General features: G+C 38.2%; 1 protein-coding gene across 1 annotated transcript in view; it reads left to right on the top strand.

Annotated features, from left to right (window-relative positions):
* The window catches only part of TMC1 (transmembrane channel like 1), a 308,867-nt gene that overhangs the window by 223,910 nt on the left and 60,566 nt on the right, over window positions 1-24,391 (top strand). Inside the window, exons 9-10 of the mRNA XM_079791452.1 lie at window positions 15,440-15,530; window positions 17,270-17,351. Of these exons, the coding sequence (XP_079647578.1) occupies window positions 15,440-15,530; window positions 17,270-17,351 (173 nt within the window). The remainder of the gene's footprint in view (window positions 1-15,439; window positions 15,531-17,269; window positions 17,352-24,391) is intronic.

Raw genomic sequence — 24,391 nt, 5'->3', positions numbered from 1 at the left:
ATCACAAGAAAAGGCAAAGGCAAGTGGCATTCCTAGCTCCACGAGCTACAAATGAGTGTGCATGTGCGCTTGTGTGTGTTAAAAGTTTTCATTCACTGAAGTGGCAATGATGCTAAGTGATAGGTTTAAAAATATCTTTACTTGGCAAAATAGAAGGTTGGCAGCCTTATGTTGACTCCCAAAATATATTTTGAAATATTATTGGCCTTGAAATCCCCAAACCTGAGAACCATAGGGGACTATAAATAGAAAGTCACACTATTGGAAAGCGATAATATTGTGACCTTTCAAAGCATGATATGCAATTGCATAAGAATGCCAAAGAGCTTTTCTTCCCTTTCCACCTGTTGGAGGTGTAGAAATCCATCTCCCACACCCCCTGGCCTATTTCTCCCATGTGTAGCAGTGGAGCATACATGGGCTTCAGACTTAAGCTTGAATTTCAGATCTTCCACTTAATAGCTGTGCAATTTTAAATGAATTATGTAGTTCTTATGATTCCTTATGAAATTACATGAATTTTGAGGGTTATGGAAATCATTAAGTGAGATAATTTATGTAAAACACTTAGCATGGTGCCAGAACAGAGCATGTACTAGTAGCTGGGAAATACCCTAACCCTAATCCTCCTGTCTGCAGCTGGCAGTCTAACCACTGAGCAAAACCAGCCAGGGCGGTAGAAGCCACTTAAAAAAATATTTATTTGGATAACAAAAATGTTCATTTATTTACTTATTTATTTTTAAATATATATATTTTTATTAATTTCAGAGAGGAAGGGAGAAAGAGAGAGAGATAGAAACATCAACGATGAGAGAGAATTATTGATTGGCTGCCTCCTGCACGCCCCACACTGGGGATCGAGCCTGCAAACTGGGCATGTGCCCTTGGCCCGAATCGAACCTGGGACCCTTCAGTCCATGGGCCAATGCTCTATCCACTGAGCCAAACCAGCTAGGGCCAAAAATGTTTATTTAGCCATGATACTGACTGCTTTAATTTTTGACCCAGTATTTCTGGAAGCTGCCCATTGGCTGACTAGGCCTGATGATTTATTAATGAAACACCCAGTGAAGCCAAGAAAGTTACTTTTAGGATTTCATTTCCATTCAAACAGGTGCTTGAAACTGTCAGCTAGTCATTAATATAACATTCTTCCTTACTCGACCTCCTTGCATCCTCCCATTCATTCATATATATATATATATATATATATATATATATATATATATATTTTTTTTTTAAATATATTTTATTGATTTCTTACAGAGAGGAAAGGAGAGGGATAGAGAGCTAGAAACATCGATGAGAGTGAAACATCGACCAGCTGCCTCCTGCACACCCCCCACCGGGGATGTGCCCGCAACCAAGGTACATGCCCTTGACCAGAATCGAACCTGGGACCCTTGAGTCCGCAGACCGACGCTCTATCCACTGAGCCAAACCGGCCTTGGCAATTCTTATATATTTTTTAATTTATCCTCTCTGAGCTTTGTTTTCTTTATATGAAAGAATAATACTTTGAAGGATAGTTGCAAGTGATAAATGAAATTATGATAGTTAATGAATAAGGCTAACATTTATAAAACGATTAGTATGTACCAGGCACCATTCTCAGTGCTTTAGGTCTATGAACTGATTTAATCCTTTCTATAACTCTGAGAAGTACTACTACTATTATCTCAACTATAGGTCAGGAAAACTCAAGGATGCCGAGGTTAAGAAACTTGCCCAAGGTCACAGCATAAGGCTTGATACCTAGTAGGCACTTGTCAAACAGTAGATAAATGGATGCCCATGTTTCATTTTGATCTACAAAATTCAAATACACTGATTGCCTTAGACTCTTCATTCTTATGGGTTTAACTCAGATGTTTGATGACTAGACCTGTCCTGCCTGTAAGAGGTGGCCGCACTAACCAGGTAGCAGCCACCACAGGTGAAATGCAACACCTGGGTGGAAAACAACAGCTCTACTTATTACTCATCCTGAAACCTAAAACCTCTCACTATATCAGAACATTCTAGGTTGTAGATTAAAAGCCCTCATGACTAAACCTAAATAAGTAACCACTTTACTTTGTTTTAGTGGAATAGAATAGGATTTGGCTTGAAAATTAAAGAGACATGGACTTTGATCTAAGCTCTATCTCTAATGAGCCTGGGCTTATTTATTTATAAAATGAAGGGGTCGGACTGTGGCTTAAGGTTTTCAAACAGCTGTCCTCAGAGTTCCCGTGGTTTCAACCCAAGGGAGGCAGAGGGAAGCGGGCTGCCCGGTCACAATGCCAACTTCAAGCAGGAGACGTGCGGTTTCTCTCTTCTACACAATGTACTTCCATATAAAGCATTCATTTGAAATAAAAATGCTTCTGGGCCTAGTCACACAAAAAACAGTTTTTAAAAAAGCAACATTTAACTAGATATTTAAAGAAGCTTATCTGGGGGAGGGAGCAGTTCTCACACTTTATGAGTCTACACGTTAGGGTACACTCCAAGTATAATGTTGCATGGGACTGGCAGTTGCATAGAAGCCATTTTATTTTATTTTATTTTATTTTTTAATCCTCACCCCCAGGACACCTTGTCCATTGCTTTTCAGAGTGAAAGGGAAGAAGAAGGAGGGCGGGGAGGAGCGAGAGAGAAAAACAACAACGCGAGAGAGATACATCAATCGGTTGCCTCCCTCAAGCACCTAACCCTAACCCTAACCCTACCAAGAATTCTCCTCCTTTATTTATGTCATGATTTACTTAATCTTTCTTATCTATACTGCACCATTTTACCATAGTTACCTGGAGATGTTCTATTCTTCACCTTGAATTGGCAGCCTTTTCCGGTGGCCCACAGGCCTCATCTCTTTGGAAGAGTTGTTAAGGAATTTATGATGCTTGCACCAACCTCAAAATCTCAAGCACACAGCCTCATTAAATCAGCCTGACATTCTGCCCAGATAGTTGGTATAATGATACTGGGAAAATTGACCTAAAAAATGCTAATATTGAAAGAAACTTTCCAAGAATCTTGGCAATCAATCTTATTCACTACTTTCTACAAACATCTACTCATCCAGAATTCAAATACCCCCAAATTAAAATAAACAGGGATTTTTCTACAGTAGTATACGGTAAGATAATAATAATTATAATTAAGAAAATATTAGACATAGGAAAGTTCTAAAGTTTTTTTCCAGATAGATAAAGTGTGGTTACTATTATCTTAATTTCATTTCATTGTACTTTATTTCCTAGAGTCTTGTCATTTAGTGTGTTATATATGGTAACACACACTGCATCAGTTTTTTGCAGCTTGCCAGGGAACTCTACCCTCCAGTTTTTGATAGCAATTTACCTAACTTGCACTCTTTAGAATTTCAGCTGTCTATAAATATATTATTCTTGAAGGGTGATTAAATGGAGAAATTCATTAATTATCACTTAAAATTATTTAGGAAGAAATCCTTTCAAATATATTTGACATAATACAATAACAGTAAAAGAATAGCAAATGTGTACTTGATAAGTACAAAATAAGATTCATTTGAGAAATCTTCCCTGGTTGTTTTGGGGGAATGTCATCCAGTTCTCAGATAGGGTACTAATTGTGAAGATAACCCTTTACTTGATTAGGTTTATTTTAAGAGAATAATAAAGGCATTTTTGAGGATGTCTTTCTGTATATGACCAAGGAATGGCAAGTAGAATACTATTTTGGGGGTCTTAAGCTTGCTGCTATGGAATAAAAGTGGTTAAGTCTTATTAAAATGCATATACTGAAAGTAAGTATTTGGAAAACATTATATTAGATTATCATAAATTATATGAAAGAAAGAAAAGAATTATATATCAAAAAGAATTTGTCTAAGTTTCCCTTTTGCAGTGCTGAAAATTTAATAAACACTTCTTTTTAAATAGTCATGTTAATTACGCTTTTACAATATATATGCATGAGTTTACATATACACATGTATACAAGTGTGTGTATGTATATACTATTGCACAGACAACTATACATACACACTTAGGTATCTACATAAAGATATGTGACCTCTTGGATGATTAATTTTTATATTTATGTATACACTACTATAGTTCTTTTTGACCAGTGATTGGTCACAGGGATCAGGAAAAGTTAGAAGGGAAGCTATGGGAGGAAACTGGAATATTAAGACTGCAAGTCAGCACAGCATAGGAGCAGGGTGTGCTCTGTGGGTGTTGTGTTGCCAAGTGCTGAAGACAGACCTTCAGATCTAAGTTCGTCCTGGGGCGGCCATCACATTTACCAGGTAGTTGATGATTTGCAGAGCTCACTGAACTGCCATCATTTTAAATTTCTTGCCCACTCATAGATCAAAAGGCAGAACACCCAGTTTTAACAGAAAACGAAGGCTTTTTAGCACTCCTAAATATTACCACACAACATGTGAAAAAATCTTTCAGAATACTTAGACATGCTTATCAAAGTGTAAATATGAACACATAAGTCTTGTACAGGAATATTTTACCCAGACTTTCAAAGCAGAATGGCTCCTCTCACTCTGAGGCAGCACCCTGTGCATCCTCCTGTTTCACAGTACTCAGATGTTTGTGATTAGATGTATTTGATTAAAATGCACATGAACCACCAGAATTAGCACAGTCTGTCTATCAAGCCCTGTGAATGGCCTTGTGAAGAGCTGAATGTCAGTGTATCGAAGAATATAAGATTGTATATGTGATTCATGGTGGAAATATCTCCTTTGTTAGGGAAATTCCGGCAAACCGATGCCTAGAATGCCTTTCTCTGCCTACTCAAATTCTATCAGCCCTTTAATGTCTAGCTTAATTCTTTTCTCATCTACAGTATCCTCAACGAGCTCTCAGGCCTCCCCTATCTATTCCCTTTTCACCTCAAGGCTGCACAGCACTGTTATATAACAATTTTATGGGCTTATAACTCATTTTTCTTAATAGAGTTTAAGCTTTAGGAAGGAATCTACATGTTTCTTTTATTTATTTCAAAGCACTGAACACATTCCTAAGAACATAAAACATACTGAATAAATACTTAGACAAAAAAAATGGCCAGCTAAAAGGAGGAATGAAAGTATGATAAAAATGAAACAAATTTGATTATTGACCAGAATTTTGGATGGGTTCCTCTTACAGCTATGTACAGCAATTTATATTTTCAGTGCTATTTTTATCTATTTCTGAGAATAGTTTTCCCATGGTCTAGGGGAGTGGGGGCCCCGGGGGTAGGGGGAACACTGCCATTTCGCAAGTCTTCAGTGATGAGAGTAGTTGAGGTAAGTTTTAGATTTAGCTTATCATATTCCTCTTGGACTCCTGATCTTAAGATTCATTTGTGACTTTATGGTCACACTCTTCCCAAGTCTCATTTCTGCTAAAAAAAACAAAACAAAAAACAAAACAAAACAAAGCAAAAATAGTAATGTAGGCTGGAACATACCTAGATGTCTTAGAGATATGGCCTAGTTGTTCACAGCCACATAATACCACCCCTGCTTTCAGGTATTAGTGTTGCTAATTGCATGCTGCATTGATTCATTAAAACAAAGACAAAAATAAAGCAAAATTAAATAAAATTCTTACTATAGAGATTAATAAGATTATCTGGGGAGGTATTTGTAAAGTTACTATAATTCTATCCTCTGAGAAAGAATTCATTATGTAACTTTGTTGTACATTATCTCTGCTGACAATCTTAGAATTTTTTGGTGTTCTTCTGTGGCAGAAAACAAATTTGTGCTGTGACCAATATCTCAAAGTCAGCAAAAGCTTTAGCTCCTGGGGAAATCGTGTGGTCCTCTCTCCCCACTCCATTGCTATTATAATACAAAGGAATATATTTTAAATCATATATTGAATCTTAAATTAACCATGTACAGAGCAGAATTAGAATAAAACGTAATCAGTGAGTCAAAGAGGGTCTAGTGTGCTTTCTTTTTTTAAATTAAACCACTGAAGTCCAACTATGTCATTTCACCTTTGATTCATCTAAAATTACTAAGAGATGCTTGACTGATCTCTAGCGTATAACCAAAATTGTGTTGGAATCTTTATTTGACATTTTAGGCAGCTATGAAAATGAGCATTGTTTCATAGCCCCAAGGAGCAAAGAAGCCCTCCTAGGTCTGGAGAATTTCCATGGGTAGTAACTTTGAACTTAATATAAATTTGACCTATCCAAGCATTGCTTTAGTTACTCACCAACACTAACATCTAGCTTTCACACATTTCTATGAGTATCATCAGAGCTAGTAAAAAAATTGCCTGAAGAACTCTTTGTGCACAGATCATTCTAAAGTTTACTGCTACTAAAAACTTTAGAGGTCTTGGTTCTCTCTCTCTGTCTCTGTCTCTTCTCTCTCTGTATATGATATATGGTATATGGTATGTGATATGTGCTGTGTGATATGTAATATGTAATAACATATACTATATATGTATATATAATCTGTGAAGTGGTGCTATACAAATGGAAGCACACCAAAGTAAGCTAGACATATAGACTATTCATAGAGGTAATATAAATGAAGAGGCAAACTTTTGCTTGTTCTTTGTTAATTTGTTACTAGAGGCCCATTGCATGATATTCATGCAAGAATAGGCCTTCCTTCCCCTGGCTTCACTCCTAGCCGCCCGGGAGCCAACAAGTCCTCGCTCCTGGCCGGAGCACTGCTCCTATAGCTCCCTCCGCCCTCCGCCCCCCCTCGCTCCCCCTCATAGCAGGCCTCCTAACCCGGGCAGTAACTCTGTGCCTACATATGCAAATTAACCTGCCATCTTTATTGGGTTAATTTGTATACTCACTCCTAATTGGCTGTGGACATAGCAGAGGTACAGTCAATTTACATGTTTGTCTATTATTAGGTAAGATTTGTTTTCAGATTGTTTCTGATGTTTTTATTTACCAAGAGCAATTTATCAAGCTTACAAATATATATACTACTATTTATAGTGCCCTTACCGTTTGCCATGAACACATTACATACATTATGTTCATTCTTACATGCATGCATTATTTTCTATAAAGTATGTGAAAACCCAGTGGAATAGCTGTTATTATCTCTATTTGATAGAGAAAGCAACTGAGCATCTTAACCATTACAACTGCTGCCGCTAGCATCCCCTTTATAAAAACACTAGAGGCCCGGTGCATGAAAATTCATGCACTGGAGGGGGGGGTCCTTCAGTTCGGCCTGCCCCCTCTCACAGTCCAGGAGCCCTCAGGGATGGGAGGCGACACCCCATCACACCTCTGCTGCTGCCACTGCCAGCAGCGCAAGCCTCGGCTTCCCCTGGTTACCTGAGCCTCAGGCGGCCCTGGGTGGCTGGGCAGCCACCATCCGAGGCTTGCCTGTGCCTCGGGCATCGGCTGGGCAGCCACCATCTGAGACTTGCTTGTGCCTCTGGCCAGCCCTGGGCAGCTGGGCAGTTGCCATCCGAGGCTTGCCTGCACCTCTGGCCAGCCCTGGGCGGCTGGGCAGCTGCCATCCAAGGCTTGCCTGTGCCTCGGGCCAGTCATAGGCAGCTGGGGGGCTGAGGGAACTGGGGGACTCTGGAGGCAGGCGCACAGAGTGGTGCTGCCATCTTGTGGCTGTGGGCACTGCCATCTTTGAGGGAGTGGCAGCCAATTATCATATTCCCTCCTTATTGGCTGTGGGCGCTGCCAGCTGTGTAATGGTGTGATGGTCAATTAGCATATTCCCTCTTTATTAGATAGGATGTTTTGAACAATCACTTCCCGTTTTAGAATGATTTTGAATAATTCTACCAGTCTAACTATGGAGTTCTATTGCTAGGCCTATAGTCCTTATTTTAGTTTTTGCACATTAGACTAGTTTTTACCTCTGCAATTTTCTTTCAATTACCCAAATTTCTTTGATATTTTAGGGATATCAAAGTTCTAATTTTTAGTTAGCTTAAATGGTCAAATTTTTCAAATATGCTTATTTTTTAATTTTTTATTATTTTATTTTTGTGGTTAGACAATCATATATTTTACAGAGTAGTCCCCCTGATATTACAAGTACCTCCCCTGGCCTATACATAGCTATTACAATATTATTATTTTTTCTTCCATTGACCTCTCCCTGGCCACTCCCACCCACCAGCACATGCCCTCACCCCCCTAGTGTCTGTGTCCATTGATAATGTTTATATGCATGCATACAAGTCCTTTGGTTGATCTCTTATGCTTCCCCCTTCCCCTGCTTTCCCTCTGAGGTTTGACAGTCAGTTGGATGTTTCTCTGTCTCTGGATCTATTTTTGTTAATCAGTTCATGTTGTTCACTATATTCCACAAATTAATGAGCTCATGTAGTGTTTATCTTTCTGCTACGGTCTTATTTTGCTTAGCATAATGCTCTCCAGGTCCAACCATGCTGTTGCAAATAGTAAGAGTTCCTTCTTTTTTTTTATTGTTTAAAGTATTACATATGTCTCTTTTTTCCCAATTGACACTGCCCCGGCCACTCCCACCCCCCAGGACAAGCCCCCACTGCCCCAGTGTCTGTGTACATTGGTTATGCTACTATGCATGCATACAAGTCCTTTGGTTGATCTCTTACCCGCCCCCCGCCCCGCCTTCTCTCTGAGGTTGGATGGTCTGTTCAGTGTTACCTTGTCTCTGGATCTATTTTTGTTCATCAGTTTATGTTGTTCATTATACCCACATATGAGTGAGACCATGTGATATTTATCTTTCTCTGACTGGTTTATTTCACTTAGCATAATGCTCTCCAGTTCCATTTATGCTGTTGCAAATGATAGAAGTTCCTTCTTTTTTACTGCAGCGTAGTATTACATAGTGTAGATGTACCACTGTTTTTTTTAATCCACTCATCTGCTGATGGGCACTTAGGCTGTTTCCAAATCTTAGCTATTGTAAATTGTGCTGCTATGAACATAGGGGTGCATATATCCTTTCTGACTGGTGTTTCTGATTTCTTGGGATATATCCCTAGAAGTGGGATTGCTGGGTCAAATGGGAGTTCCATTTTTAATTTTTTGAGGAAACTCCATACTGTTCTCCACAGTGGCTGCACCAGTCTGCACCCCCACCAGCAGTGCATGAGGGTTCCTTTTTCTCTGCATCCTCGCCAGCACTTGTTTGTTGATTTGTTGATGATAGCCATTCTGACAGGTGTGAGATGGTACCGCATTGTTGTTTTGATTTGCATCTCTTGGATGAGTAGTGACTTTGAGCATGTTTACATATATCTGTTGGTCTTCTGTATGTTCTCTTTTGGAAAGTGTCTACTTAGGTCCTTTGCCCATTTTTTGATTGGATTGTTTATCTTCCTTTTGTTAAGTTGTCATTATTCGCAGATGACATGATATTGTACATAGAAAACCCTAAAGACTCCAAAAAAACTATTAGAGTTAATAAATGAATTCAGCAATGTAGCAGGATACAAAATTAAGCCAGAAATCTATGGCTTTTTTATACACCAATAATGAACTTACAGAAAGAGAAATTTTTAAAAAAATAACATTTACCATTGCAACAAAAAAATCAAGATACCTAGGAATAAACTTAACTAAGGAGGTAAAAGACCTGTATTTGGAAAATGACAGGACATTAAAAAAAGAAATAGAGGAAGACATAAATAAATGGAAGAATATACCATTTTCATGGATTGGTAAAATCAACATCATTAACCCTTTGCACTCGCTTGCTTTTTTCTCGATTCCTTTATTTTAATGCTAACCGTGTTGAGTCACACTCGACATCTGAGTGCAAAAGGTTAAAATGTTCATACTACCCAAAGCAATCTATAGATTCAATGCAATCCCCATTAAAATAACAATGGCGTATTTCACAGACCTAGAACAAACTCTCCCAAAATCATATGTAATAAAAAAAGACGCCAAATAGCCACAGCAATCCTGAGAAAGAAGAACAAAGATGAAGAACAATGGAGTCAAGACAGTCTCTTCAATAAATGGTGTTGGGAAAATTGGACAGATACATGCAAAAAATGAAACTTGACCACTAACTTAACACCATACACAAAAATTAACTCAAAATGGATAAAGGACTTAAACATAAGATGGGAAACAATAAAAGTCTTAAAGGAAACCACAGGCAGCAAAATATCAGACATATGTCGTAGCAGTATCTTTATAGATATAGCTCCTAGGGCAATGGAAATTAAGGAGAAAATAAACAAATGGGACTACATAAAAATAAATATCTTCTGCACAGCAAAAGAAACCATCAACAAAACAACAAGAAAACCCACTGCATGGGAAAACATATATGCCAATGTTATCTCCTAAGGGTTTAATCTCCAGCATTTACAGGGAACTCATACAACTTAACAAATGTGCTTATTAAGAAAAGACTTCTCTTCTTATCCCTTTGCTGGGAAGTGTTCAAGAATACAAGTTTTGATTACAGTTGCTTTAAAGACAAGTTTTGAAATGTCTTTCATTTACTCAGCAATAAATCGGTTGCTCAATCATACTATCAAACTGAAAACAAGAGGAAAGAAAAGTCAACTTAATGGAACCCAAACAGGGAACATGTTTCCTGGGATGAGAATGTATCAAAGGCAACTTAGCAAGCCCTAACTCCCCTGGGCAGTCAGCGTTGTATCATGTGTTATGGGTAAATTATCTATTTTGTAAGTTAGGCCAAAGTGTGCTCCTTCACCTAACTGTGAAAGCATTCTTGAAGCCCATGAAACCTTATTATTCTAATTACCAACAGGAGCGGCTGATAAATGAATTATGAGGCCAGGTATCATTGTCATTAAATAGACCTCACTCAATTATTTATCCCTGGGTCTGGGGTTACAGCTCAGAAAGCTGTGCATATTATACCAGCACTTGCTGTGCATATTACACCAGCACTTGAGCTCTGAGACCTGGAGACCAGCTTATAGTCTTGGCAGGTGGCTTTTGTCGAATGCACTTCAAGGGGATGACACACAATTTTCAGTCAGAAATTTCAATGGTGTGAGGCCAACAGGTATTCAAAGTTTATCCACAAGTCTACTTCAATTTTAGCCATGTAGAAAAATCATTTTAAGTTATCCAGATAAATATAAAACGGTAGGAAAATGGATTAACTATAAGAAAAACATGAAGAAATGTTCTTACTTTTTAATTTTTAAAGGCACTGCTCTTTCTTTTCTTGCTTTCTGATATGTGTCATGGGCACTTCAGCGTGATAAATATCAGTCAGTGTTTATCTCCATTTTGGATAGTTTCTTTTTGCATTTTGCTTCTAATAGCACAATGAAAGATGTCTTCTGGTGAAGAAATCTGTTACCAGGGAGGAGGGATTGGGTGATGCTGGTTTTCTTCATCCTGACATCATGCCAGCTCACTGCAAAGGTCAGCCATGGAAACAGTGTAAGGCGTGTTCTCTCCTTGAGTCACTGACCACATGCAGTCCAGTGTTCTTTCTTCTAGGCCTTCAAGCAGCAAGAGTGCTTCCTTACATCCCAAGAGCATCAAATTAGGGGAATCAAGAGTCTGTTCTCACTAAACACTTACTCTCTACCCAGCCATGGCTGCTGACTTTGTTTTAAAGTCATTACCCAGATTCCTGGTGAATTGAGACTAGTAGTTATGTTGGCCAGGATGAGCAGTGGGGAGCAGGGAGAGGTAGAAGGGCTGTTCAGGGATTCCTTTTGAAATTAAATTTGGGGGCAGATCTCTTGGAGAATGGAGGAGGAGTTAGGACATCAAGGAAGAGTAGAAATTCATACCTGAGATTATGTGGAGTAGCGTGAAGTCCAGACTTTTATATTGAGGGCACTGTGGGGTAGTCATTAGGAAATAGGAAACTATGCCTAACATCAGGACAACTTGGCAATTGGAGATAGTCAATAAAATCTCATTTAGATTGTTCAAAGGAAAATTATGTTCATAATAAATGATAAAAACCTATGACTGCCATGTAAATAAGTTTCTATACTGTTAAATGAATTTGTAAGTAATTTTCTGGTGATTTTAATTTGGTTATAACCCTGACCTTCCTCTTTCTCTCTTAAATCATGACAGTTGTTTCTGTATCATAATCATCAGCTCACAATTAAAAATCTTATCAGAAATATAGAGTAGAATAGCTATTTCTTTATAGTTCTGACTGTTTAGAGAAGTCTAGTTTTCTAACCAGCCACTCATCTAGTAATAGAATTCAATAGGCCAAACTGAGTATCTTTTCAATTATCTGCTAAGTATCTAGAGTAGTGAATACACTCATAAAGTAGGGACTTGACATTTGAAAAGCAAACTTTACTAAGAAGAATTTTTGATTTGCTACTTATGTGTTTATTATAATAGAGAATGATGTGATAATTCCTATGTATAACTGGTTTTATGAATTTAAAAATTCTTGATGCCAAGTAATTGAATTATAGTCAATTCTGCTATATAACATGGTGCATGGATTCCTAAAAATCACTATAATATGCAAAATCAGGAAATGAAAACCATAGCGTTTATAGGAAAAATGGGAAGAGGGGTACAATACTTAGAAATGTCTTCAGTGACACACAGAAAGATAGATGTAAAAATGACAGCGACATTTTACACATGCTAAATGGTTAAGAAATACATAAATGCTACAATAAATGTGGCAGCTTACTTTGAAAAAGACCTGCAGTTTGCTGTGGAAGTGCTTTAGCAGGCTTGCAATTTGTGTTACTGTAAAGTGTGGAAAGAGGGTCATTGTAGCACCAGCTGTGAATGGATGTGATTTTGCTAAATTAGATGGTACAGTCGGGGAGCTGGTAGATGAGGTGTGTGCATTTTGTTTATTCTTACACTGCTAGGTTTAGCTGGATGCAATTTTCGGCATTCTCTCCGTGGTTTTTTATTTTATTTTATTTTATTTTTGGTAGATAAAATCACGTATAAGCAAACAAAATTTTGTGTTACGCTCAAATTGTTCCATAATCTATCAATCATACCAGAACAAATTTGCAATTTCAAAACAAACATTACTGTAAGATTGACTGTGTAATAAACCCTTCAAAACGTTCACATCTGTGATCTTACCTTATTCTTGCCACCATCCTGGCAAGCAGGGAGGGAAGCAGTTGCCTGATTTTTATCTCTTTGTTGGGGAATTCCGACCTGTTGAAGGCCACACGGTAACTACAGTAAAGGGACCTGTGCCAGAATTTGCTCAGGTCTCTGTGAGTCTTGGACAAGTGTGCTTTCTTGTGAGAAGCAGGACTGATGAATGTGTGTTCAGAGAGCATAAAAAATGTGGCCAAGGTCACAGAGACAAATCTCAGAGGCTGCGTTAGAATCGTTACCTGATTTTGTGTTTAGATCAGTTCAACATTTTATAAATGTCTGCTAGGTACCACACTCCTGTCTTACCATCTCTATGATAAATAGGTAATGCTTAAATGTGATGTGTTTTCTTGATTGCCTAAAACTAAAACCCAGCCATGAGAACTCAGTTTATTCTTTTTGATGTGGCTCTATTGAATGTTCTAGAATGTGTAGAGTGTTTTAGAAACCATTTTCAATGAATCTTCACATCCCAGAGGTCATGTCAAATGTCAGGGTGTTTGACAACCAGGCCAGCCAAGTAACTTTTCTCCATTTCCAGGAGGCTCCCCTATGAAGTTTTTGAGAAGATTAATGAGGAAGAATTTAATCCCAAAGTCTAGAATGACTTTGTCTTCAAGCATTAATTGATGTTGGAAATTACGATTATTACACACTCCCCTATCTATCCATCTATCTATCTATCTATCTATCTATCTATCTATCTATCTATCTATCTATCTATCCATCCCCCGAGTTATGCTATTCAGCTCTATTTGCAGGAGGTTTAGGTTTATTGAGCACCTCCTATAGTCAAAGTGGAGGTCAACACTATGGGAGCTACAGAAGAAGATATTATCCATGCCATCAAGGAATTGATCTGGGGCAGGGGGTGGGGGGATGGCTGCAGAGAATCTTCTCATTGTGCTTGTGTGTTTAATGGCAGAATGTGGGTGGTACAAAGGCATACGTGAGCAGTAAGGCACCACTGTCTAGTTATCAACTGTGTCAGTGGCTGTGTGTTGTGTTTTGATCATTGGGTATCGTAAAATCATGAGTTCAATGCTAAGAACACCTTACAAATAATCCTTCACTGACTTTTCCTAATTTTCAAGATTTATTTTGTTTGTTAATAAGTTTATTTATAGTCATGTGTTGAATGGTCTTATCTGTAAAACTGCATATTCCAGGGGCCATCCAGCTGACAATTGTACCTGTATGATCACAGTCCAGGTCTGGCTTATTTCTTGGGTTCTCTATGGCCTCTGTGACATCAAAATAAGCCTGGCCCACCTCCACTTTATAAAGACTTTTCATATATCAAATAAACAACAATAACAAAATTGACCAAAGTTACAAATAGTGTACATTTTCAATCCTATATAATAAAAGCCTAATATGCTAAGTGTCCAACTGTTCGTTGACCAGTTGCTATCATGTGCACTGACCACCAGGGGGCAGACACTCCAACCAGTAGATTAGCTTGCTATTGGGGTCTGGCCGATAAGGACTGGGCAAGAAGGGCCGGACATGCCCTGGAGCCCACCCATGGTCCTTCCCTGGCCCTGATCATGCACCGGTGGGGTCCCTCGGCCTGGCCTGCACCCTCTCACAATACAGGACCCCTTGGGGGATGTCGGAGAGCCAGTTTCAGCCTGATCCCCACAAGCAGGCCGAGGGACCCCACCAATGCACGAATCCATGCACCGAGCCTCTAGTATGTTCATATTAACCGTTTTGATAAATGTCTTTTAACATATACACAAAGACACTAATATAACTACTGTAAATGTATAAATATTTGGAAATGATGGTAAAGTATGAATTTGAAGCCCTTTCTAAATGCAGGGTTAAAGAGAATTCCTTCCCATTTTCCTCTTCCCTCAATCACATTGCTTTACATAATGTGAATTTTCTGTTTTAAGTTGTAATTGCTTTTACAAGATTAAATACCAGGTCAATAAGTATGTTGCATGTCAGTTTGTCCTAAACTCTCTGCCCTATGTTTTTTTTTTTTTAATAATAATCCTTAAAAAAGAAGGAAAGAAAGTATTTTAAAATAAACGTTCTGACTGCCAAAATCTGAAATAAAGTTCAGATTCAATTTCATATGTGGTAGAAATGAGAAGAGCGTGGGTTCTTTATTTTGACATTTAGTATAAATTCCTTGCTTTTCAATGACTTTAGCTGATAAATAAGCCAGACCAAACTATCTTATTCTTATTGGCCAAAATTTTAAAATCTTAAATATCCATTGCAAGTCCCTAGGTTATGAAATACAGCTTAGATCCACTTGTTAAGGGTTTGGAAGAAATAAGATTGAAAAATTAATAAAATTAAATGTTTACTACCTCTATATTCTATTAATCTCCATCCATCCCCACCTACCCCTTATTTTGTTTTACTTTCTTAGGGAAGCAAAAAAATTTGTGAGTGAGAATGAAGGCGCTCTTGGGAAAGGAAAAGGAAAGCGGTGGTTTGCATTTAAGATGATGATGGCCAAGGTAAGTATTTTCATAACTCAGTTTAGTTGATGCCATATATTCTCAATGGAGGCCATATTGACTTGTAAAGGGGAGAAAATTGATTATGTTCTGAGAAAGAGAGGGAAAAAAGTACACTTTATATGTTTAAAGCACATATACCTACACAGTACATATATACTATATCTGTGATATTAGAACTTGGTTTGGAGGGGTCATTCAGAAAAAAAAAATCCTAAAAGGACCCTTAGAGGAGTTAAATTGAAAAATAAGTTCAGAAACATTGATTCATGGCAAAAGATTTGCTTGTGTAATTTTATCACTCCCAAAAGTAAAAGACGGCACCTTTGATTTTCATTACTTGGTAGTTAAGGGGTTCAGGGTCAAAATTTCTTTCTTAAAATGTCTACAAGTAACAGAACCATATATGTAGCTCTTCTCTACCATGAGCATAAACTGTGAATTGGATAGTAAATAAAAAAATACAAATAATATATCAATGAAATATGGATTTTTGGAAAATATTGATGAGAAGCTAATATTTAGTATTTACTATATGCCAAGCACTGAATTAAATCCTTCTATAAAGTTATATTTAAATTTAATTATCACAGCAAGTTTGGTACATAGTACTATTATCCCCTCTTTACAAATAAGCTAAATATATTTTCATAAAGATGTTTTGTGAATAAAGTTCATATATCTTGAATATAATATATATTATATTTTTGTTTTATATATATATATATACATATATATATATATATATATATATATATATATATATCATAGGTTAGTTTTGTTGTTTTTACAGTTTAAGTAAATGAAATCATATAGTATTTATGCTTTTGTTTCTGGTTTTTTTTTTATGCAATGTTATGTTCATGAGATACATCCATGTTGCAGGACTTATGGTTCATTTTTATTGACATGTTATTTTCCATTGTATGAAGAGACCGCAATTTATTTATCCATTCTATTGTAGATGGACATTTGGGATGTTTCTCATTTAGGTAATCTTTGAACGTCAGACTTGCCTCATATTGGTATGTGGGCTTTATGTGCCTGTGCAACTCACACATTATCCAGCATAATGTACACACATGCAAAGTTATCTGCCCCCATTCTTCCAAGCGATCCTCTGGATGGCCCAACATTAGGGAGTAAAGTGGAAGGAAGTTCTTTTATAAAAACAAATTCATGGCTTTTTCTTCTTCTTCTCTTTCCTATGACACCATAGCTTTCCATTTAGCTGGCTGCTCTACCTCTACCAAAGTGAAGTGTCCCATGTCACAGTACTTATCATCCTGTATTGAACTTTCCTGTTTTATACAGTATATTCTAATAGACCCAGAAGACCTTCAAGACAGGATCTATGTCTTACTCATATTTCATTAATTTCTTCATGCGATGAATATTTATTTGATTAGTCAATACCATTTGCTGATCACCTTATTAGATGCAAAATCAGTCCCTGCTCTCTTGTGTCGGGCAGAATAAACAGGTATTTTTAAGCATATATTCTGTAAAAGAAGGATTCGTGAAAAATTTTGAACTAAATTGGTCTGGAGGAAAGTGGAGAACAGGAAGGCAAGTACTGTTTGCTTTTTTTTTTTTTTTTTTTTTACAAACAGCAACATATTGTGCCAGAGAGCTCTTTCCAAGCTCAGTGTTTTGTGAGATTTGGGGATGCGGTTGGGGATAAACATCTTAACAAACAAGAGGTTAAGCTTTCTTGATGTTCTTCGCTTCCTTTTCAGAAATGGGTCAAATTTCTCCGTGATTTTGAGAACTTCAAAGCTGCTTGTGTCCCATGGGAAAATAAAATCAAAGCAATTGAAAGTAAGTGCTCAACAGATCTCAGATGGGAAGGTTGTCCTAGATAAATGTCTCATAAGCTTATCAGATGCCTTTCTTAGTGGGAAAGATTAAAAACAAGAAAACAAACAAATAAACCTATATTTTACATCTTTTTTTGCTCACTGTGAAGACTTACTAGTACTTACCCATCACAGCACTGGAGATCCCACTCTCCCTTCCTACCAAAATATTCCCCTTCTGACCTTGTTCTTTCTCCTACACAGGAAAGTCATTATTGTGCACAATGGCATCGAGTCATATCATGGGAAAGCAGAGATTTTACTTGGGCAATGAACATGACATTGAAAAATATATATAAACCCATGTTAGACAATAATTAAAATGACTGTCTAAAATGAATGAAGAAATCTTATAGCCTCATTTTCAAACCTCTAAAGTAGAATAAGCAATAATCATCCAGGAACTTGCTATCTGAATATCATATTATGCCTTCATTTTATACAATATTCATAGTGTACAGGAAGGCAGGAGAATTTATATATATATAGTAGAGAAATATGCTAATTAACTCAGATGCCTTAACGGGTTGACCTTATAGGAGGAGGTTGCGTGCAGCATGGGGGTGGGGCGGCAGGGGCCTCCGCGCGCCTGCACTGGGGGAGGGCCTGATCAGCAGCAGCCTGGGCTGCTTCAAGGGCCAGAGAGGGAGGCAGGGCCGGACCAGCAGCGGGTGCAGCTGCTGGGGGGCCCAGGGAGCGAGGCAGGGCCGGACAGGCGACTGGAGGATGGGTGGCACTGTGCGATTTCGAATCGCGCGCTGGGCTCCTAGTACTTAAATAAAAACCTATTTAGAACAATGCTCTAAGCCAGTGGTCGGCAAACTGCTGCTCTCGAGCCACATGCGGCTCTTTGGCCCCTTGAGTGTGGCTCTTCCACAAAATACCATGTGCGGGTGCGCACGTACAGTGCGATTGAAACTTTGTGGCCCATGCGCAGAAGTCGGTTTTCGGCTCTCAAAAGAAATTTCAATTGTTGTACTGTTGATATTTGGCTCTGTTGACTAATGAGTTTGCCGACCACTGCTCTAAGCTTATAATAAGGCAACTAAAAATTTTAAAATATTGTAAATATAATAATAAATTATTTTTAAAAACAAAGAATATAAAGAAAAAGGGATACCATTTTTTCAAAAAATATTTTTATTGATTTCAGAGAGGAAGGGAGAGAGAGAGAGAGAGAGAAACATCAGTGATGAGAGAGAATCATTGATTGGCTGCCTCCTGCATGCCCCCCTACTGGGGATGGAGCCCACAACCCAGGCATGTGCCCTTGACTGGAATTGAATCCAGGATCCCTCAGTTCCCAGGCCGATGCTCTATCCACTGAGCCAAACCAGCTAGGGCAGGAATACCATTTTTAAAACCAGTTTTGAGCACAATCTTGCCATATTCTGGTTTCTAAAGGTTTTGACTAGGACCCTATTTTCCCGTGCCTTGGTTTCCTACTGGGTAAATGTGGCATTGCATTATTAAAACGGGGCCTCCACAAGGAGACAGCACAGTTGCTGGATGCTTCACTGACACGATTGTGCACACTTTCGGAGTTACTGTTCCCCGCCCACAATCTCTCGCTATCAAATGGCAATGAATTAAAATATATCAGCTCAATAATTACACTCCCTCCAACATACTTCTGTACCATCCCTTTCTTGCTTTATTTTCCTCAGCATTCACAATGACCTAAAATACTGTCTTTTGATTGAATGTTTAATATAATTTTGTTTTATTTTACTTGTGTTCATTTCTTCTGCAAGACAGGAAAGCAGAGATTTTGCTTTATTCACCCCTGGATCACTAGGCCTAGAACATGTTTGGCCTTAATAAATATGTGTTGAGTAAAATTATATATAAACAAATTCTCCAAATAGCTACCATTCTGTGAAATTGAAGGAATTAAGACACATCAAAAAAAATAAAAATTGAGACATCGTGGATTCATTAGGTTTTAACTGTGCAGCTAAAATATGGTACCTTAAGATCCTAATACAATTTTGTTCTTGCTTTGCCATAGATTAGCTGTTGGCACTGACTGAGCCAGTCATTTAACCCCTCTGGGCCACAGTCGACTCATTTCTGAAAATGATAGGGTTGAATCTTGATCAGTTATGAGATGTATCCCAAGATATTTATAATTAATGATAGAGCAGGTTCCAGCCCATCTAAATAAGAATGTCATTCTCACTAGTGTTGCAGTAGCCTGCCTTGAGTGTGATAGACACAGATGGAATTATTTTTATTGCCGGAAGTTGCATGGAAAAATGAGTTACACCTAAGACCACCATCTATCATGTATATTACAGTGGAAAAATCAAATTGAGAGCTACCCTATACTCCTGTCAGTTATCTTTCCTTTTCCTCTCTTCCCCCAGAAAGTTTGGAACAGTCAAACTGGACAATTTGAGCAAATGTGGATTCTTTTCCCTTCAATATGTAATTTATTATTATATTAGGTGGTCCTATTTTCTTCACCTTTATTGGTGCTTTGCCTCCCTGTGGAGAACTGACCTTAATTTTCTGTTCTATCATCATCACAACCATCAATATATTGAGTGCCATCATGAGTCAGTCACTCTACAAACATTATTTCATTTAATCTTTAATGTGCCTGCCACATGCACATAAGCCTTCTTGTTTTAGAGTTGTGGCTCAGTTGTCTCAGAATTTGTTAGTAGAGGAGCTGAGATATAAGGAGAAGTCTGTCTGGGCTTTTCCCAGTGGGTTATGCCAATTTTTACTTTGAGGAAGACATAAATTTCTTCTTTTGCACCAGGTCCTAGGGAGGATTCTACCATGTCTATAGTAAGATGAGTAGTTGTAGATTTCTTTAATAGTTATTCTATTTGGGGCATTTTTTTCCATAATAAGTATTATCAAGTATTTATTTTTAAGTCAGTTATTTATTTACTTATACATTTCACATTTTATAAGAGTCCTATAATACTATGATTTTAATGATAGTTGAAAAGTCTGAAACCTTTCTAGGAGTATACTGGCAGAGTCATTGGGTTGGGCTCACCATCTCACAGAAAATAGCCTACCAGAGACAGGGAAAGCATGTGTCTGCAATGGTGTTTGAAGCTGACCTGCATGGAGGAAGTGGGACGTGGAATTGTTTTTCTAAAGGTTGAAGTCTTTTGCCCTATTGACTCTGTTGTTTGGGCAATCCTTTTATATCTCTGGCTCTCTGTTCCCCTATTTGGAGTTTTCACAAAATTCAGAGTTTAACTAGTTACTACCCAAGGCCATGTTGAACTCAAGATTCTATAATTTTATAAATTACTATCAGTTTTAGATATATACGTAAGCACATGACATTCTTTACTTTATACTTTTGAATGTAAATGATTGAAATTGTTAAATGGAAAACAGATTTATATTGAGAGACTTCATAATTAACTTTCTCTGTGAGCTCTTTTCAGAAAAATATAGTTTAAACGAGTACATGTAGCTTAAACCCTATTTTTAAATTATATATTTTATTTTATAAAACTAATACAAATTAATTTTCTTTAAGGAAATGACCATTTACACTTACAAAAGGATCAGAACTATATTAATTTCCTTTGAAGTCAGAATTATCTAACATATAATACCTCATTTAATCTTCAGAATAAGCTTGACTTGACTGATTAGTTAATTGAGCAAATACTCACTTAGCACCTCCCATTATCAGGCATGTTTCTAGGCACTAGCGATGCTGTGCTGGCCAACACAGGTCAAGACTCTGCTTTGGTTGACTTTACATTCAAATGACTTAGTGTGTGCGTGTGAAGAGGGGAACTCACATTAAGTCTGAAACGTCTGCTGCTTCCCTCTTGACTCCAGTAAGACCTGGATCCCGTTTACCAGTGTGGACCAGGTACTCACCTGATGACTACCCACTTTTTTTAATATACAAAATAGATTTGATAACTCCTACCACAAAGGAGTGCTGTGAAATTCTACATCACCTGGGGATGCCATGGAGTTTTACTGTCCTGCCAGCCTTGTAAAGAGGCCAGGCCTAAAACCCCAGCGTTGCCTGAAGTAATTCACATCATTAGCTACATGGTATTGCTCATTTTACTGAAGAAGCTGTATATTTGTACTCCTGGGAAATATAATCTATACCCATTGTGACACTAACATTACCATTCAAGTCATGAATTAAGTCGTTGAATGTCTTTCAAGCCAGAGATGATAAGTCAGAATCAAAATCTACTTCTTTCTAATAGAATTCAGCATCAAAGTTAAGGTTTAATTGGCCTGTTTTTTCAGACTAGAAAGATCTTCAGATAGGCAACCCTAAGTACAGATTTTAAATGCTCATTCAAGTTTCTTTGTTAGCTTAAGGGCTCCAGAAAATACAAACTTCCCACATTTAACTCCCTATCCCTAGACCAGTTGGAAAGAAACTACTTTGTATCCTGGCCAAAGGAGATGGCATTTATATTGTACTCATGCAGCAGGTGATTTAATTGGTATTTTCCAGTTTTGAAATGCTCACATTTATCTGCTTGTCTTGTTACCCATCTGTTCAAGAGGAAATTATACATGATGACAGACTACAAATTACTTTGCCTTAGTAATAAATAACCAGAGGGAGTCTGAAACTTTAACCTTAATTTAAAAGAAATACAAGAAAATTCAGGAACAAGAATATGCATAAGCCTAAGGCATTACATTAATACATACCAAAAACTCTGTTTTACTATATTAATAATACATTATAGAAACAGCATTTATTAGTTATTAGAGGCCCGGTGCACGAAATTCGTGCACGGGGATGGGGGGTGTCCCTCAGCCCAGCCTGCACCCTCTCCAATCTGGGACCCCTCATTTAAATGGGCAGTCGGACAACCCTCTCGCAATCCAGGACTGCTGGCTCCCAACCGTTCACCTGCCTACCTGCCTGATTGCCCCTAACTACTTCTGCCTGCCAGCCTGATCACTGCCTAACCACTCCCCTGCCAGCCTGATCGATGCCTAACTGCTCCCCTACTGGCCCAATTGCCCCTAGTTGCCCTCCCCTGCTGGCCTGGTCACCCCTAACTGCCCTCCCCTGCTGGCCTGGTTGCCCCCAACTGCCCTCCCCTGCAGGCCTGGTTCCCCCCAACTACCCTCCCCTGCAGGCCTGGTCCCCCGCAACTGCCCTTCCCTGCCAGCCTGGTCACCCCTAACTGCCCTCCCCTGCCAGCCTGGTCCCCCGCAACTGCCCTTCCCTGCCAGCCTGGTCACCCCTAACTGCCCTCCCCTGCCAGCCTGGTCACCCCTAACTGCCCTTCCCTGTGTGCCTGGTCCCCCTCAACTGCCCTCCTCTGCAGGCCTGGTCATCCCCAACTGCCCTCCTCTTCCGGCCATCTTGTGGTGGCCATCTTGTGTCCACATGGGGGCAGCCATCTTTGACCACATGGGGACGGCCATATTGTATGTTGGAGTGATGGTCAATTTTCATATTACTCTTTTATTAGATAGGATAGTAAATAGAAAAAGAATTGGTCATTTATGGGTACCATCCAAATGGGTGAATTTGACTGGCCTTGGCGGATGGATGGATATTATCTATATCCTTTCAGACACAAAATTATTGCATTTATTCTATATAGCATAGTTTTTTAAATTGAACTATGATTCTACTTGAGGAGTAATATAGTACTGTGGCTAAGAGAGATCTAGATTTGGAGCCAAACACGTATAAATCAACACTACCTGGCTCCATCATTTTACTACCTGTGTAACCCTGGCTCCATCATTTACTAGCTGTGTAGCCTATGATCCCAAGTCTCTGTAAAATGAGAGTACAATATTTTCCTTCTTACAGGGAGTTGATGATGGTTAAATGAATTAACATGCAGAGGTCTCAAAGCTCTTTGAAACAAAGATTCATTAAATGGTAGCTATTATTATTACTAATGAAGTCTTAGTTCAGTTTAATATCTTAAACGTTGTGTTTTTTTCCTAGGTTTAAATCTTTAAAGCCTTACATATGTCCCCTCCCCCCCATTGCCTCCGTTGTGTGTTTGTTTTTAATTTCCCATCCTCATAGCAGGACTAATAATACTTAACCTCACCAGGTTCTAGAGGCAATAAAACAAGTTGATGCTGATCAAGTTCTTAGTACACAATATTGACCATCAACATTCAGGATAGGGCAAAAGTAGGTTTACAGTTGTTTGTATGGAAAATAATACAATAATGAATAAATACTAATTAAATAATAAATTCTGTGTTTCATGTACTCACAACTGTAAACCTACCTTTGCCCTACCCTGTATATTAGCAGTTACTACTACTACTACTACTACTACTACTACTACTACTACTACTACTCATTCTTATTCTTTACAAGAATAATTAAGTTTTATCTGAGAGACTAAGTACATGGAAATGGCTGTTCTTTTTCATCATTCTCTTTTAGCCATACTATATTAAGGTTTCTGTTTTTAGTGAATGCCAATTTTTGTCAACAACCTTCCGTAGGAGAGAACTGCTAGGATAAATGGACATAAAGAGGGAAAATTTCTTTTTCATTTTTACGTTGAGATAGGGAAAGGTCCTATAGAAACTTAATGTCAGCCAGTTGATTTGTTTTCTCTCCTTTAAGCTTTTTTTTTTCCTTTTTGGTTATTCTTGCCCCTCTGCCATTGGTAAGTGTCATGTGGAAGGAACATTGTTTTCTGGATTCTGTGGTCTTTTTGACCCGTGTCTGGGTTTTTCCTTCAGTCACTCTGGTTTTAATGAAATTGATTTCCCTGCAATTTATTTTCTCTACACTTTGGATCTAGTAAAGAAAACAGATAGATATGGCTTCTCTATTCCCAAATAAAATCATTACGAAGCCATTTTCAAGTCTGAGAACTGGAGTTTGGAAGCTTTGGAGTTTAAAGTATATTTTATCTATAATAGGTATGGCTTATAGGGAGAGGGGATACTTTCTGAGACATTTAATATGCTCCTTTTTTTTTAACCTTTAGATATATTTACACTCATTTGCCAGGGGTTATGTGTTAGGGGCTGGGTGAG

This window comes from Cnephaeus nilssonii, assembly GCF_951640355.1.
Source record: "Cnephaeus nilssonii genome assembly, chromosome: 14".
NCBI classification, from domain to species: Eukaryota; Metazoa; Chordata; class Mammalia; order Chiroptera; family Vespertilionidae; genus Cnephaeus; species Cnephaeus nilssonii.
The sequence above is the reverse complement of the archived record's forward strand: the minus strand, read 5'-3'. Positions and strand labels throughout refer to the sequence as shown.